The sequence below is a fragment of the Cryptotermes secundus genome, unplaced genomic scaffold (assembly GCF_002891405.2).
Source record: "Cryptotermes secundus unplaced genomic scaffold, Csec_1.0 scaffold26, whole genome shotgun sequence".
Lineage (NCBI taxonomy): Eukaryota > Metazoa > Arthropoda > Insecta > Blattodea > Kalotermitidae > Cryptotermes > Cryptotermes secundus.
The window spans coordinates 1,433,492-1,452,000 of NW_019743656.1; the positions used below are offsets into that span (position 1 = coordinate 1,433,492).

Genomic DNA, 18,509 nt, shown 5'->3' on the forward strand with positions numbered 1-18,509 from the left:
CAAAATTGTGTATACAAAGCTTGGCACATATGGGGCAGTTTGGTGTATTGGTATATTAATCAGGAAGCACTAGTTTTAAGTAATTTTAATGACAATGGGCTAATCTAGGACAGAGGTAATGGATTCCTAGAAGGAATATGTGCTGTAAACATATTTCTACTGTAAAGTTAAACCAAAGTAATGGATTAGCCCAAATGTCCAATATTACTTTCTCATATTATAGATAAAAAACCTTAAATGACTTAAGCAAATACTCCTACAATTTCATTCTGAAATGAGGCCTGTTGAATAAAGATTCTGAATGGAATCTGCAATAATTCGAGCTGTTTTCTTGAGATAACCTCCGCTGGTTAACATCACGATTGGAACTCTTCTCTCGCGAGCCTTCATGAAAACTAATTCATCCCTTCGTATTATGCCCTATAAATAACAAAAGGCTATGCCAGTGACAAAAATACAAGCAAAATTACAAGCCACCAATTGCATTATGTTGCCATAAAACTTCTGTCTCCTATTTGTAATGTTCTCACTCCAATCATTAATTTGTGTTTATTGTGACATGATGCTGTGGACTGAAGGTCTGAAAGTTCATCACTTTTACACAATTCATTATAATATAGGTATTAATTGTGTTCAATAGAATTTTATAATGCTTGCTTACCTGTGCAGAAATTGCCAAGAGGCCCAGTGTGTCTCCATCCAACACATCTGTTCCAGCATTGTACACCAATATATCAGGATGAAATTCTCGTAAAGATTGTTCCAAATTCCTAAAATGTATATATACAGTTTCTTATGTCCAGTTTTTTTAATCTGCTCTAGATTATTCTATGTGAAAAAGATAGAAAACCACAAAGAAACAGAACTGAGTAAAGGTAAAAAGGTAAAGTTGTCCCTTTGCTTAATTAATTATGCACTATGCCATGAAGACATATGGAGGAGTGGAGGTATAGCTTCACCGTTCTTGACCTCGGCACTAGAAGGAGGTCAGTGGTCAACTTCATGCCGCAGCCAATTTATCCTTGGTACTCATTGTATAGGAGGCAGGGTGGGCCTTCCATACCTGGTCTGGATGCTGTGGAGAAGAGAAAAATTTTGCCCCTGATGGGATTCGAATCCAGGCTATCCAGCCTGTAGCCTGTCACTATCCTGACTGACTAAACTAATTAACTTGTTACGTGGAAAACTAAATGCTGTACAGGAATGTACAGACAATATTTTGAAAAAAGTAAAAATTTGGTCCAGAAATTACTAAGAATTTGTACACTTCTTATATTCAGGTGCCAACACAACATTACGCTAATAAATCCTTTCCTACCTACTAAGGCTGTACATATGGAAATGTTGTCACAGTACCAGATATTAAGATTACTGTCTTCTGGGAGGTGACATTGTGTAGTCTGATGAACAGTTAACATTTTGGAGGAACTGTTACCTCCCTCTTCAGCATAAAGAGTATGCCAAGTGTGACACCATGTAGTCTGTTGAAAGTCAACTGACGTTTCAGACAGACATCTCACCTTAATCTTCAGGCCTGAAGAATAAGCCAAGCAAGAAACCAGCATGAAGCAGGTAGCAACCAGAGCTTGCTTCAGGCTTTTTTATTGTTTGGCTTATTCTTCAAACCTAAGAGGGAGGTGACACCACGCTCCATTGAAATATCAACTGACTTTCAATGAACTGCATGGCATTATATCCCATAAGATAAGTCTTCAAAACAAAGGAAATTTCATACATAACTGACGCATGTTTACTTGTCATACCCCATGTGAAGAATGGTTCAATAAACGAAAAAATCTGTAGCCTTATTCTTGAACTTTCCGAAACGTAAAGGAAAACAACACCAAATGAGAAGATGGAGATCAATATGGGAACAATATGACACAGAAGATATCACACAGAAGAGAGCAAGAACTGAGAAGAAACGGAGTAGGAGGCACCTTGGGGACAAAGAGAGAGACCATATAAAAATGGAATATTAAAGAGAGAAGGGAAAGGAGCAGAGGAAAGATGTAGTGATGGTGTTGGTGGTCTTATTTTGGGTACTCAAGCACAGTTTTTTAAGTTGAAACATTTATTAAAAATTCTTCAGAATCTGATTTCAGCACACAGCACACACTGGCTTCAGTCTCACATACTCAGTATGAGAAATACTTACTCCTCAACCTTATGAAGATACTCGTTATCTTCAGTAAAGTGTGTAAGCTCGACACAACGCCTGATTGCAGCTTTAGCACGCTTGTCTCGTGGATATATTTCACAGTTATACATGTCAAAGATATATACATTGGCATGGTTGGTGAAATCCCGTTCATAACCATTTCCCTAGAAATGGGAATGAGAAATGTGTCAGGAAAAAACACATTCTGGCAAAATGTGTGGCTAAGACCTTGCAGCTCACTGTTAAACAGGAAAGCCAAGCAATAGACTGCAAAGACCAATGTGAGTCATTTGAATTCATGAGTATCACAGCCTGAAACAGCAACAGTGCATCACATTAGGAATATGGCCGCAACTGTCAGGATGATAATGCGCTGTTCTGAAGAAAATTTCTACACAGGCAATAACAGAAATAATAGCCATAAAGAGGCACTTAACAATATTCAATCAGAGGCAGCAGAATACAATAAGGATACCTCTATAATCTTACATGAGAATTATCATAATCATTATTGAAAAAAAATCCCATTTTGAACGACACCCTTCCTTACAAGATTCTGCCAGATTGCATCTGGTTTTCACTTCTTTGTATTTCACAACAATAATCTTTTTACAGAGCAAGGTCATCAGCCTTATGTCCAATCCACAACCTGGAGGACGAAGTCTCTGTATTTATCTTCCCCAGTGACAGGTGTGGCTCAGTTATACCTCCAGGCACTGGGTTCCTTTTTTGTCACCTTCTACAACTTGCAGGGCTATGGAGGAGGTATTCTAACCTCCTTCCCTGTGAAGGCTTTTATAAGAACAGTAACTTCAGTTATTCATGCTCTTTTATTTATCCCAATAATGTACCTCTGCATACTTTCAATTTCCATCAAACACAACATTTTATATTTATATTTAATATTTATTTTATATTAGCAGAATGTCCTTGATCAAGCACTCAGATACTGGCTTCTCACCACACAGACTTGAGTGTAATCCCAGGTGACTTCATGTGAGATTCACAGTGGATAAAAGTGGCACGGGAGCAGAATTTGAGCATAGTTTCTTCAGTTTTCCCCTACTAACCATCATTCCATCTCTGTTCCATACCCATACATCATTGCCTCCTGATCAGAAAGCACATTACCACATCCCTTGTCTTTAAGCTGGGGGCTTCATCTTGAACCTGGCACTCGGCTGGTTACACAGTAAGACAGTTAAGTCCATATACAAATATTCATATTGTTTAACAACAGTGTTGTGTTCTGATGAAAATTTAAAAGTAAATAGCTAAACAGTATAAAATAGGATTGCCTCAAAACAGATCTAATAAATTAGTTTTTCATAAAACTGTGATCATGTTAATGTGAGAAGTAAGCATACCTCCTCATCAGGAATTACTGATTGTGTGGGCATAAAAAGTAAGAAGAACTTGAACTAAATAAGCTCACCTGATGAGCATCTAGGTCAACAATCATGGCGGACTTCACACGTTGATGTTCGTACTGAAACAGGAACTGTACAAGGAGAGTAATATCTGCATACGGACAGAAGCCTCCACCTTTATCTCTGCTACAATGATGGAATCCTCCGCCCAAGTTGATAGCCCACCCGCGCTCTAGAGCCAACTTGCCAGCCAGAATGCTTCCCCCTGTCTGGAATCTGTTATGAAATGTAAGGTAAATGTCTCCAATATGTGCTACAACATTCACAGTAATGCTAACTACATTGAAGTCATCTTAGAGAGCTTCCTGCAAATTATTCAGTAAGTTCAGCAAAAAGTCTGACATTCTTCCTTTCTAGTCAAGGCACAGAGATTCAGACTACTTGATGAATCAGCAGGACTACAGCCTAAAACTGAAAAAAAATCCTTACCCACATTACAGCAGATGCAGGAATTGCTCTCTACTGTTGTGTGTCCATTCTTTGTCATTATTTTTTGAAAACTGAGTAAATGTCAAACTTTGCATGCAACACCCTAATCTCCTATAAAAAGAATCAAAGGGATTTTTGAGGGTGTTCAATTCAAGCACTGATTTCATCCAATTTCCCTTTGGTGAGCACCAAGCATTCTGACTCCGTTCTTTCCTTTTTATACAGTAATGATAAAACTTGAGCTAGGTTTGAACATTCTCCTGACAACAGCAACAGAGAGAATTTTCTGCATGGTCTGCATTAAGTTTGATCTCAAATGCGTTAGGCTCTAGGCTAATTGATTCCACTAGTATTCTAAATTTCCATGGTTCACCACACATCATGAGTGTCACACTCTTGCACCTAAGTGGTGAAACACTTTGCAGAGAGCTGCAAGGTGACTACACTGTATCTGTTGTTGATGGAAGAACATACTGTACATCCAGAGTCCATAATACACATACACTTCACATTAACAAACAGTACATTTTAATAAAAATGAAGACAATATCCAAAAAATGGTTCTGAATATGAAACTAAAAGGAAAATGCATACAAAAACAAGACGACCAAGATGAAAATAATAATAATAATAATAATAATGATAAATGAAAGAAAGAACATAAGAGGAAGGAGAACACAAGAGACAAATATTTAGGCTTCATTGTCAGGTGAGCCACATAAAAGTTGAAAGGCTGAAGGAATAACATGATGATTTCTTACCTCATAGGACGTAAGTAACTTGCTTGAACTAAAAAATTTGGCACAAACATAAGGGGTGGAATTTCTGCAATAAGGGCAACATTCCAGCTCCACTGGGAAAAAAAAGAAAGTTTAATATTAGAAATAAATTCAGCATTTAACCTCATACAACTACATGTTGTCAGATACACTACAGGTATCCCCCAATCCTATATGATCTAAACTTACACAGATCTAGTGCTAATGCAATTTCATGAGAATTTTTTTAAATTCAATTTAACTAAAACAAAAATATATTGAAATTATTTGCTAAAATAAAAAGAAGTAAATTCCAAAGCTGCTAAAATGAATGGTATTAAAGTTAAGTGAATTACACATTTCTCCATTAAAATTAAATACAGTGGGGGAAAAAACGAAGAAGAAACAAAAATGTTCAGTTCCATGACCACTCTTGGGGGCACAACTATCGCATAAGTCTGGAGATAACCATATTTCCACTTTCTTTACCTTTAAGCTTTTCAAGTAGCGTGCAGTATGTGCAAGAAGTAAATCCTCTTGTTGAACTTCATTGGGCTTCGTTACAGTGTTCTCATTTACAATATCTGCGTCCTTCAGATACTGCAAAACAAATACGCGTAACTTAATTGGGACAGTACAATACATACTGCACAGCATTCACATAATCAACTACTAATAACAAACCTGATTTGTGGGCACAGAGAAAAAGCCTCCTTATCCAGGCAGGTTCACCCTTTTGGGCATTTAAATATTGTGACATGAGGCATGAAGCCTGGAATATTGGAGCCAGAGTAGATGTTCATTGCTAGGAAATGACTCAGTAAAGAGGTTCCCATGGAAATGAACACGCACACAATAATAGAACTATTGTTTCTATGTAACAACAAGGTAAACACACCTCTATAACAACAGAGAAATCGTTAGGAAACTGTGTTTCTGTTGGCACCACCCTGAGGCTATATAACAAGGATATCAGGCATATGAGATATAGAACTGAGGGAGTCTCCAGAGTTGGCAGTCAAAGATGATTGAGAAGAGACGGCAACAAGATAGCTGTAGTTGTTGTTGTTGTTGTTGTTGTTGTTGTTGCTGTTGTTGTTGCTGCTGTTATTTATTTTAACTGCAAATGGGTTTTCCCTGGTGGCAGTGGTAGTACAATAAGACACAACACACAAATAACACACATCACAAAAAGACACACCATGCTCAAAATACAGCACACAAAACTACACATACAATAAAGGACACACTACACACAATGAATACAATGCAAATACAATTACAATTATGTAAATTAATATTAATAAAATATAAGCATTGTATTGTATTGTATTGTATTGTATTGTATTGGAGAGGGTGGGTTTCCCCATGCACTTAGACCATCTGTTGGTCCATTATGCGTCCCCCTATGATATTCTACCAGTCTCTATTCCCTACCGGTACTGGTGCGTGCCATCAGTCCCGACTCAGCCAGCAAGTTCGGCCTCTACTGGCTCAGCGGTATCTCGATGCTTCCCCCATCTACCAGAGGTGTTAGAGACTACTGTTGGGCGGGAAATGTCCTGAATTTGGCTCAGTGGTCCCCTTGGGACAAGAGGTTTTTTTACGTGCCGTAAAGCTATGACACGGGACCCACGGCTTAAAGTCCCTCCCGGAGGACTTGTTCCCTGAATTTTTCCACCCTTAAAAATTCCACGACCTCCGCCAGGTTTGAACCCGAGTACCTTGAGTCACGAGGTGGGAACGTTTCCCCTAGACTATGGAGGCCGCTAAATATAAGCATACTATACACTAAACAGTAACAGTAATGAAATATATACTGCCATTAAGTGATGCATTCACATTTCACCATGACCTTCCCTTTATTCCACTTCACTACACTTATGTACCCTTCACATCCTCGCCACTATTTACTTCCCTTGACTTCATTGCATTTTTTTGACGATTTCCCCCACACCTTCACTTCACCTTATTTATCATTCCTAAAATTCTGGGTTTACAGGAGAGAGTCCCTAAAGCATTTGTAGGTAGTTGGTTCCAGAGCTGGATCGTCCTATTTGCAAAGGAATATTTTCTGACATCCATCTCTTGCTTTCTGCTCCTAATTTTCCTATCATCATCGACCCTGCTCAGAGAGCATGGTGTTTGTAATCTATCACCTGTATAGCCTTCCAAGCCCATTCTCCCATGTATGCTTTGAAGGGAACACATATGCGAGCTATCTTTCTGCGCTCCGTCAAGGATTCCCAATTTGAATCCTTTCTATGATGCGCAAATTTAGCTGCTATGTTTTGCACCCAGACTAACACATTTATCTGTCTATTCCTGTAGGGATCCCAGCATGCCACCCCACATTCAAGAATCGGATACACTAGTGATGTGCAGGCTAAAGTTTTAGTGTTACTACTTCCCTGTTTAAGAATATGCATTGTAAAATGAAGTGCATTCCAGGCTTTTTTCACCATGTAAGTAACGTGATCAGCACAACTTAAATCGTGGCATTAAATTATTTCCAATTATTTACAACTGCTCGCTTCTGGAATGACTATGTCCCACAATAAATAATTTTGTTAGCTGGATTAATTATAATCACATTTTCAACCACCCACTCACCCAGCCTGTTCAAATCTGTAAATTTTCCATATATTTATTATTTATAACTTTCCTATACATTATCCAGTAATCTGTGAAAAGTCTAATAGTTGACTCAAAATTCAATGACCTCATCGGGAATCAAACCTGGGACCTTCCGGCTTGTAGCACAGTGTCTCAACCAACTACGCTACCTCGCGCCCCAGCAGCAGAGAATTGGATTGAGAGTTCCAGAGTTGGCAGTTGGCAGAGATGATAGAGGAATCAAGAAAGTGCAGTTGAAGGCTGAAGGACGGGCAGTGAAGATAAGAATTTACGGATGCTATAGTGGTGCAATATCGGGATTGTGTTACTCGGTGAGACTATTATAGTTCCTGTGTTAAAATCTGTTGCCAGGAAATGAATAGTGGAGACTGTAATAGACTGAAGACTCTAGTATTTGCAGCAGTGAACTGTGTAAAGTGCACAGATTAGCAGTAGCGCTGTGCATTTAAGTGCAATAAATCCAAACATCCACTCTGAGCCCCATCTAATAGTCACCCCTACATATGATTCTAAGGCCATTATATTTGAAACTAAAACAACAGGAACTCAAGGGCTTAGGGACAGCATGAAGTTCAACATCGACTGTTAGGGGCAGAGAAGAACCTGCTCCAGAGCCACTGCATCCACTGCAAATATCTCATGATGTCACTCGGGACTGAAACCACGATTCCACAGTGAGAAGAAGCCAGCATCTAACTTCCTGAAATAAGGTACAGTCTATTATGCACGTACCAGCATACTGACTAACAAGGACTTGGAAATTTTGACATGAAAATTAAATCTTACAAACTGAATGAAGACGATAATAATTTCATTATATCCTATCAAAATAGTGACATAAAATCAAGTAAAAATTAAAAAAAAAAAACTTCAAAATTATCATCAAATTTCCCTGCTGCTGTACTACCTTTATGGTGCTATGCATATTTTATTTTTTATAATAAATTTCTGACAACTCTTTCTGGATAATGAATTCTGAACACACATTTCACAGGGAAGACATATACTCTTCACACTCCTGTTATCTCCAGTATTGATTAGCTGGTGTTAAATAATGCAAATAAAGAAATACATTTGTTCTAATTGTATTGTCTTGTATACTCTGCGATGAATACAGATGGTGGCAATGCTAGCTCTCATGACATCTCCTTCACTGCCTATTGCTGTATTACCTTACACCCTATGTTAGTTATGACAAGTAGCTCATTGTGCATACTGACATTGAAGGCTGTCACTAGTGACATCTGTGTGAACACAGTGCCTATAACTGAAGAGGGCTATACCTAAATACGCTATGAAGAGATGCAGAGAGGGTTAATCCATGGGACTTCTTTCAGTGCCTTGGTACAGTAAAAGAAATTATATTCTTAACCCCACTGAGCAGATGGGGAGGTATCAGTCTGGGCAGAAATGGCTTGTTCACACAAGTTTATTTATTAACAAGCAGGAAAAGGGTGACATTTTTAACGTACATGCTTTTACAAACAACACATTCCCGATTATACTTAAACAGAAGAATGCAGCCAACCTGAAAAATGTGTCCCCATTTTGCTGCATCGAATGGATGTAGCTTCTCAATGCCACCAAAGTGAACATTATATTCTTCTCGATAAATTATTGGTAACTGATGGGGCTCAGTACTTATGTAGATCTGAGAAACATGGGATTCCCTTGAGGGGGAAAAAAATCAATTGATAAACACCATATTTAATTGTGTAAACAAACACAACTTATACTAGAAAAGCCATAACAGGGAAATATACACATATGTATTGTGTGCTTGTGTTGGAGAGCTATGCCAGCAGTAGTTCAACTACCAGTAGGGTCACCCATGCCGGGAAGGTCAAAGGGTAGAGACCAGACTAAGAGAGACACCCTGGTCCTCCAGGTCCCATAAAAATAACTTTGTTCAAAAACCTAACAACCAGCCTCAGGTCATCATGCGTGAGTCCATTCCTATGGCAGCACACATTGGCTGTGGAGACTGGTTGTAGAGGCCAAGGCTCACCCAGGGCTGTAGCGCAGAGTGGTAGGTAGGTGTGCTTGTGTATAACAATAAGTGTAGTCTTGTAGGTGCACACATATCTTTACTGTTCCCTCGCAACAGATTTTTCTTTGTGGATTCTCTTACAGCACTGTAAGTAGCAACACTATAGTGTCAAATGGCTGGAAGGTACCTGAATAAAGCTGAATTGGAAAGAAGCAACTATGGTCTGAGATACTATCTCATTTTCCCAGAGGGACTGAAAGAAACCGTGGGGAAAAAAAAAAAAACAGTTCAGTTGCCAGTTTCCCCAGTAGCTGGTATTCAAACCATGCACTTTCCAAGTACAGGTCAAGACTATTACCACAATGGTGACCTATTCAGTTCTCCCCACAGAGGTTACATGTTTGAGGTCTGTGATTTCAGTGAAGATTTATTTATCACACAGCAAAGTACCACATCCCAGAAGACCACAACATGAAGCTTCAACGCCACAAAAACCTCAGATTATCACACAGTGGTTAAAAGTTTGACTGTGTAATGTTCACCAGTACGAAGTAGCACACAACTGTTCCTTTTAGTAGAGCATGCTGGAACATTTCAGAATCTTTCTAAAGTAGTAGCAGTAGTAGTAATAGTAATAGTAATAATAATAATAATAAGAATAAGAGACCTAAAAGCATCATGACTTTATAGAAAATGACATAATGCTTTTTCATACAAGCAGCAGTTAAGAGAGTGGCACGGGAGGTAGCAAGTTCAAATATCAGAACAAAGACTGGGGGTACTCTGAACTTTCATGGTTTTTCTCAGTCCCTCCACAAAACATCACCTTACTACCTCAAATTAAGACACACACACTTCTTCCTACATCCTTTCTGATTCATCATTCATGAATCATCCCACAACTTGTATATAGTCTCATTAAATAAATAAAACTCAACTACAAATACAGTATTCCTGTGTTTTTCACAGTGTGCATCTTGTTGTGTGTCAAAATGTATATAGTTAAGGTTAGATGTCGCCATGACAAATGATTTTATAATCAATCAGTATTTTATAGATACATGTTTCGGTCATCATGGAATGTCATAAGGCAGTAAGTATGAATATGCCTAGGGTCATGGAACTCTTAATATGGATCCATATTGGTGCAACGTGTCATGCTCTATAATATGGATTGTGCCTCGAGTTACAAATTTTAATCAAATATAATAAAAGTATACCTAGGATTTATTAAAAATATATATTACATATGGACAGCTTTATATTGAAGGTATTAAAATTATTAAATGATGTGTTAAAAAGTACTTTATGTCAAGTTTCAAGGTTAAAATGGCCAATATAGTGTGAAGTTATGTCATTAAGTTATAGTTCATGGATCCATGTAAAATACTGATTAATTATAAGATCATTTGTTGTGGCGGTGGTTAACCTTAACTAGTATATACATTCCTGTGTTTAATTGAGCACCATGACTTGAAGACGTATGGAGGACTGGAGGTATATATAGATCATGATCTTCAGTACCAGACATCAGCTTTTTGAGACTTTGCCACTTCACTGATGGGGAAATGGCCGCCAGCTCAGATTGGGAGCTGGGTGAACCCTAGGGCCAGTCTTGATGCAGTGGTGAAGAGAAAAATTTCTGTTTACACTGGATATTGAAGCCTGGTTGTTCAGCCTGCAGCGTGTGACTATAACGAATGACTGAGCTATCCTGGCTCCTAGAATATACAGCATGCTTTATTCCTTTGTCGAAATTCAGATGTATTCAAATTTGTATCTATGATCCAGTTTTGGACTGCCACTATGGGCCACATTTTTATGCATGAGCTCTGAGCATGCCCCAAAATTCTAGCTACACGACCACTCAATAAAATCTATGTCATACGAGTCAATTTAACTTACTGAGAATCGGATACACGTTTCTTACACAAACCGCCCATTGGTGGGCCAAAAGAAAAATAATCAAAATCTTAAATAGTCATGTGCCCAATTTCTCATACTGACTTAATGTGGGGCATTATGATGATGACATCTATGCTTATTTGGTTCCATTCCTGCAAGAAACAAAATGGTTTAATTATTATACTGCAAGATGTGTATTCATATGCGCAGTCTATATAACCTACGTGAACAAGAATTTCACAGATTTTTCGCAAAAAAAAAATAATGACATAAACTTCCTTCTTATAACACAGAGAAAGTATCCTTCATGGTTAAATTATCCAAAATATTACCTGTGTCTACTACACCTTCCCGAAACGACAACATTATAGAGCTGTCACTTGAGGTCCCATGTCACATGTCGTAATTGACAGTCACAATCCACGAATCGTTACATATCACGGATTCTACATCGAACAACCATTTCCGTTCGCGACGCTGCAAAACTTCTAGATTTAGTAAGAATGTTTGCAACATTTTGTACACAAGACGGTTGTCTTCACCGCTATATAATCCGTGATACTGAACGCGTCGTAAAATGAAGCAGCATAGAGGATAAACGGATTTCAATATCACGAAAATAACAATGTTTACTCGGCCGTCTACCGCATTTGTGCACTCTGTAGCAATGTGGGAGAACCAATGAGTGAATCCAGCACTGGCTAGCAATACGTGACAGTATTTTTGTGTATGTTACTCTAAGTTGTCATAACCAAGTGGATCACAATTACAATTTCCACCCCCACAGTATGAAGCTTGTTGGTAGAGTTTATCGAATAACACGTTCCATGGATCAATAAAGTTGCGTGTGGACTATGTTGGGGCGGACGCACACCGAGGAAACTGGCAACCGCAACGCAACCGTAATTTCCGAGAATTGTTATCAGCCTGAGTTGAACACATTTTGCTGAATGGAGCAGCGCAAATTGAGAAAACTACGTAGCCGCTTCCTCAATTTGCGCTGCTCCATTCAGTAACACGTGTTAAGGCCGCACCATAACTCAAGGGGTTAGTCGCTGGCTTCCCACCGCGGCGGCCCAGGTTCGATCTCGGGTCTGGTCAAGTTGGATTTGTGGTGGACACAGTGGCGCCTGGGCGGGTTTTCTCCGAGTACTTCGGTTTCCCCTGCCAATCTTCATTCCACCAAATTCTCCATCATCGTAATCACCCGGTGCAGGCTACAATAGGCCAATCACTAGCCGCCGTGCCGAGTGGACACAGTTGGACTCCACCCTCCACTAAGCGAATTAAAAAAGAAAACACATGTTCAACTCAGGCTGATAGCAATTCTCGGAATTTGCAGTTGCGTTGCGGTTGCCAGTTTCCTTGGTGTGCCTTGCCAAGGATTGGGCTGCCGTACTGACTTAAATGGAGTGGAAAAACCACTGCTAAACGGTAGATTAAATTAATGTATGTAGTATGGAATACTGTCAAATTACTGAGAAGATACCAAATGTCTGAGGTCAGTTTCTTTCAGAACAGGAAATGACTGGACAATTGTGAAACTTGGGTCTTTTTTTAGTTTATAATTGTTAATGAATCACTGCAAATCGAAATTTTGTGTAGCAGATCATAGACATGCCTCAAGGTTGAAATATTTTTGTTTGCCGAAAAGTAATGACATGACGAAGGCACGAAACCTTCAGGTCATATTTGCTCTATGTGAATTGTGAGATTTCCTACGATGGGGAGTATTCACATTGTTGTCTTCTAGAGTGCAGCACAGTGTAGTTTGGCTAATATATACCATGCTTCGGAGGATTTTTCTGCCTCTTTTTTCAAGGTATAATAAGGGGTTTCCTATTCTAAAGATCTAGGTCCCACCAAAACGTTAGTACCGAACTATCGAAGTTCATGATGTCACACCACAGAAAGAATAATGATAATATATTTGCCCTCGTTTTATTGGTGGATTAGAATCTACTCAACCCCTACGGAAATGGCAGGGATTTTCGAATCATATAGCCAAATAAATCAGCTTCTATGTGCCTGAATCAATCGGTGGGTACCAGATATAAATCTCTCCAGGTTTTAGTAGTTTTCCGCGCCAATTTCGGGTTAATTCCTTCGTATTACCTTCAAGAGAGACAACAGAGAGTTTCTTTCACAGTCTTCCCTCTTCACAATGGAATTAGATGTATTGCGAAGTACATTTCCGAAGGCACAAATGATATTCCAATTAAAGTTTGCTTGTTTCCGGTACATTTTGGCAAGTTCTTTGATAACATTTACTAACGATTCTATGTTGAAGATAAGTGGGCCAGGAATGGATTTTTTTTTATATGGGAGATATCCTGCTCTGACGACTTGTGAGATGCTGAACTAATTCTGCCTCGACAAACAACGGAAGGAGAAGCAGCTCAACAACAAACAGAAACTCTTAACCAACTATATAAGGAATAAAAAACACTGCCCGGACCTCCAAGGGCGGTAATATACCCACGCTGAGAGAAGCGGCACGAAGGCACCAAACTTAGTGGTTTAAGATTTTAAATATAAACTTTGGACAAATTTGAACTTGATGTACTATGATTTATGTAATAGTAGTTTCCTCAAGTGTTGCTGTTTACCTTCTGAAGTTGGTGATTAATTGACCAAACATGTAAAGGCACGTGTACTTTTGAGTCACATTGGACGGTGTATTCAAATCATTCTGTAGAATTCTGGCTCACTTGGTCAGTCAATACATTCAGATCTGAGGTTTCCACGATGGTGTCCGTGAGTATTACTATCTTTCGGGATATGACGCTGTGTATTCTGGTAGATATGAACCAACGTTTCAGAAGAACACGCTGCCTCCATCATCAGAATAGGTCTATGCTGGCAGTCTTTTGGGATATGAAGCCGTATAATGTTAAAGATTGTTGCCATTGGCTACATGAACTTGCTGCATCCATTTTTATGGTCATCTGCCCTGAATATAAAGGCAGCACGTTATTCTGAAACGCTGGCAACTTTGCATCGGGACACACAGCGTCACATGCCAGAGGACAATGTCTTCAGAACCGTTTCTTATAGTTACTCCCAATTTTATAATGTTATAAGTAGTCCATATTATTTTCCTGAATATTGCCATTCGTCTAAAAACACTGACATCCACTAGAAGTGAGAAATGTTGTTGAAAATGAGAATACATCCGCTAAGGATTTTTCTTTGGCACTGCAGCCCCACACGAATAATTTTAGCCTACAACCCGGCGCTCCGCTTCTCTCGTTTCCGGGGGCAGCCCTTATAAGGTGCGCGCAGTTCTTGTGCCGCAGTCAGCAGCCCAGCTCGTGCAGCGATAGCGCGACTTCATCTCGCCAAACAGCGCGTTGCTATTACCGACTGACTCTACGGAATGCGCAGCAGTCACTTTCCCTGACAGGGATAAGTCCAGTTGCCTACGGCTTCACCTGTTTTCAGCTCTTAAGATGTCCCGTAGCTTGCGCGGGGGATCCTGGAACTATGCAACATGCGCTGCCGAGCTGACAAGATTGATATCTATTGGGATGTGATACCGTGTAGCCTGGTAGACGTCATTGACTTTTCGAAGGAATTCACTGCTTGGAATTTCAGAACTGAAGAATAAACCAAGCAAGCAATTTGTTTGATTTATTCTCCGACCCTTAAGACGGAAGCAGTAAATTCTTCTGAAAGAGAATAACACTTGTACCGGACTACACGGCATCATATCGAAGAAGATAGTAGGCCTATTCTTCAATGTGTTCATGTGTTTCATACGATTCTGGTATAAGCAGCGGTTACTTCCCTAATACAGTATTAACAAAGTACTCTTTGTAATGGACACGGAATATTTTCTGTGAGGTAGGAAAGTAGGAAAGTAGGGTTATGAGCTCATCATCCTGTCTACGTTTCCCCCATTTGAACTTCTGAAGCAATGGGCCGATTCTCACGAAACTAGGTATGGACGTTACGCAATTGTCAGCCATCCCCCAGCATCGTAGCAACTTTACAATTTCCCACAAAATGGCGGACGCGCGATCTTGTGAGATGAGAGCGAAAATAGCGCCACTTAACGTAGAATACAGGAAACGTAGAGGTGCTGGAAAAACATGTAGCTTTTGTTAAGGATTCTTCCTTCCCCGTTCTTTTTTTTTTCTTTTTGGTGAAACGTACGAATAAAACAACATGGCGGTGGTGCAAACATTTCTTTGCCTTTAGGTTTGATGGCAACGTCTCGTGGTCCACTGAGCTAGGCTTACGAAATTTGGTATGAAGATAGATGATCAACATACCTAGACATAAAATGTTGTTTGTACATCAATAACTACAACATGGCGGAGATGGGAAAACTTTGAGCTTATATCTGAAAAACTTAACACAGAATCGGTACTTAGTAGTATGTTGTCCCCCCAGAAACATACTAATTAACAACAATAACACTAACACATCTGTGAAACCTATGTAGCAGGAAAGTTCTGTTCGAGACTCCTTGTCCAGATAAAACAGACCCGAAAGTAATCTTGGAACAAGCTACTGAAAATAGGTTAGAATTATCAGGCATCATTTGCTGTCAGTCACCGGGACCCTAATGTGTGCGGGGGATACCCGTGTTGGCTCTTGACGCCCATCTGGCGACTCAGCACCAACGCTTGGTCCCAAATCAGAGCAACGGCGAAACAAACAGCACCGAAACAGTGCACCCCCCCTCCCACCCTTCCTTAATGAAGATATATATGACCTGTGCAAGAGTTGTTATTTTAAGTTTGTGATCTCTATACGTGACCGCCTGAAGCAGAATGAGATGGATTCGGCATACAGCACGCATGGGAGAATGAGAAATTCAGCCAGCATCTCGGTTGGAATATTTAAAGGAAAAATATTAATGTCTTCTGGAAAGCGACATTGTGTAGTACAACAGATCGTAACCAGCATTTCAGAAGAGCTTCAGGGAAAGTACGAAACATATCAGGGGATTATGATTAGAAACACTTAAACTCCGATATCGAGGTCATAAGAAGAATACTTTTTCTGGAATATAATCTTGTTGAAGTTTCCCTACATTTCAGAAGAAAGTACAGCCTCTTTCTTTAAGGTGAAAGAGTATTATTTTTTTATTGCTATTGGGGTGGGACTAAGTCCCTTGTACTGCGGCCACTTCTGGCCTATTGTACCAGCCCCAGATGATAGGTGAAGGTGATTGTGGAGCAATTGGTGGAATGAAGATTGGCAAGGGAAAACGAAGTCCTCGGAGAAAACCTGCCCCAACACCACTTTGTCCACCACAAATCCCACTTGACCAGGCCCCGGGATCGAACCCGGGCCGCCGGGGTGGGAAGCCAGTGACTAAGGTGAAAGAGTAAGTCGTGTAAAGAAAGAAGCATCAACCAGAAAAATCGCTTGATGCTTGAGTGGTTTACTAATCGACCCTGAAAATTGAAGCAATACGTTCCTTCGAAACGTCGGTATTCTTCTACAATATTTACATGTCAACACATACGAAAGTACGGCACTGTTCGTAGTTACAGCCGAGAGGACTGCAAATACAACATTAACAAACAGAATCACCGATTCTTCCACTCGTGTCCGTTAATTTCTCATACGCCGCAGATAAACAGACACCTGAGTTCTACAACCTCAGTGTGAGGATAATATTAAGATATATGGATTGGATTTACCCAGCTAACAAAAGGGTCCACTGGCGGTGTGTTGTGAACACGATAATAAACTTTCGGTTTCTAAACAAAGAGGCGAATTTGTTTCCTAGGAGAGAGTAACAGATTTCTATCTCAGACTAATTAATCTTACCACAAATGCCCCTTCAATTGCTCAGGTAAAACTGGGTCTGTGCCATGAAAGAGGACGTGGCTACGTGCCTACACTTCACGGCAGCTCGCAGTCATCTTCGTGTCAGAAGAAACCGGACTCCCAATGTGTACTGAATAGTTGCTGTTAAATTCTCATTGAATTAAATGCAAGGCAGGTCCCTTGACCTAGAATCGGCCCAACTGCGGCGACTTCTACAGCTTAACCAGGCATATAACTTATGGTCAAATACGTCAACGGCAACACGACCTGTTCCTGTAAATTCCAAATTTATCGGAGATTTAGAGTTACAGTAAGGTCATCCCGATTAACCGATAATCCGGCTTAATGAAGTAAAACATAGTCCTAAAACCCCCCTCCCACAAAATTTAGAAAACAAATAAATAGAAACTTTAATGATATAGATAGTGCTGAAGGAGCAGGGATAGCTCAGTCTGTATAGCGACTGGCTACGGGATGGACGATCGAGTGGTCGGAATTCGAGTTCCGGTAGGGCCAACAATTTTCTATTCTCCACGTCGTCCAGACCGGCTCTGGGGTCCACCCAACCTCCTATCTAATGGGTACCAGGGGCTCTTTCCCCGGGGGTAAAGCGGCCGGGATGTGAAGCTGACTGCTCACCTCCAACTAGTTCCAAAGTCAAGAAAATGTGGATCTATACATCCACTTCCCTATACGCATTCGTGGCGTAGTGCTTAATTAGTTAAGCACCGGGACAACTTTACTTATTTTTTACTTTGTAAGTAATGCTGATGAAAATAAATAAAAAATACAACTGCAGCAATTTCTTCCTCTGTCAGAAGCTCAAATGCAGGGTCCCCTTCATTCAGCTTAAGCCAGTCTTGGATATTTTCTTGTGTGGTTTCAGTCTCTCCAGCTGCCCTCAACACAGTCTGAAATTCCTCTTGCTTTAGTCCCTATTGTTTCTAAACCTCAAGTATTTTAAAGCACGTACTCCCAGGGGAATAGAATAGTAGATCAGAGGCAAGTGCTGAAAATTTGGGAAAATTATATTTCAGAACTATATGATCGACCTAATCGGCCAGAAACCTTAGAAGTTGAACCGGAAGAAGAAGTAGATACAGACGAGAAAGGACCATATATTTTACAAAGTGAGGTGGAAAAAGCTATCAAGGAAATGAGGAAGGGAAAGGCTACAGGAGATGATGATGTACCTGGAGATGTGCTCAAGTTACTGGGAGAAGGTGGTTTGAAAACACTGACAAAACTAATGAACACCATATATGAAAGTGGAGAGTGGCCCAAGGACTTTACAGAAGTTACAATGATTGCCTTAAAGAAAAAGACAAAAGCTACAAAATGCAGCGACCATCGCACAATAAGTCTTATTGCACATACAGCAAAGATAATAGCAAAGATACTTAAAAGAA

General features: G+C 39.9%; 1 protein-coding gene across 1 annotated transcript; it reads right to left on the minus strand.

Annotated features, from left to right (window-relative positions):
* Positions 1-10: 10 nt before the first annotated feature.
* Positions 11-12,096, minus strand: LOC111874160 (histone deacetylase 11). Its single transcript, XM_023869410.2, has 9 exons — positions 11,643-12,096; positions 11,311-11,462; positions 8,944-9,085; positions 5,268-5,378; positions 4,782-4,873; positions 3,597-3,807; positions 2,159-2,325; positions 662-770; positions 11-420 (listed from the first exon to the last, which is right to left on the minus strand). Exons 2-9 carry the CDS (start codon positions 11,346-11,348, stop codon positions 265-267), a joined length of 1,026 nt encoding a protein of 341 aa, XP_023725178.1. The 5' UTR covers positions 11,349-11,462; positions 11,643-12,096; the 3' UTR covers positions 11-264.
* Between the last annotated feature and the right edge of the window lie 6,413 nt (positions 12,097-18,509).

What these genes read in the sequence shown, in the direction of transcription:
- LOC111874160 (XM_023869410.2), bottom strand. Translation starts at nt 11,348, where the DNA reads ATGGGCGGTTTGTGTAAGAAACGTGTATCCGATTCTCA. An exon ending in GCTACTTGAAAAGCTTAAAG is followed by an intron (nt 4,874 to 5,267) that starts GTAAAGAAAGTG and finishes TTTTTTTCCCAG; the next exon opens with TGGAGCTGGAATGTTGCCCT. An exon ending in TATCTTCATAAGGTTGAGGA is followed by an intron (nt 771 to 2,158) that starts GTAAGTATTTCT and finishes TATACATTTTAG; the next exon opens with GAATTTGGAACAATCTTTAC.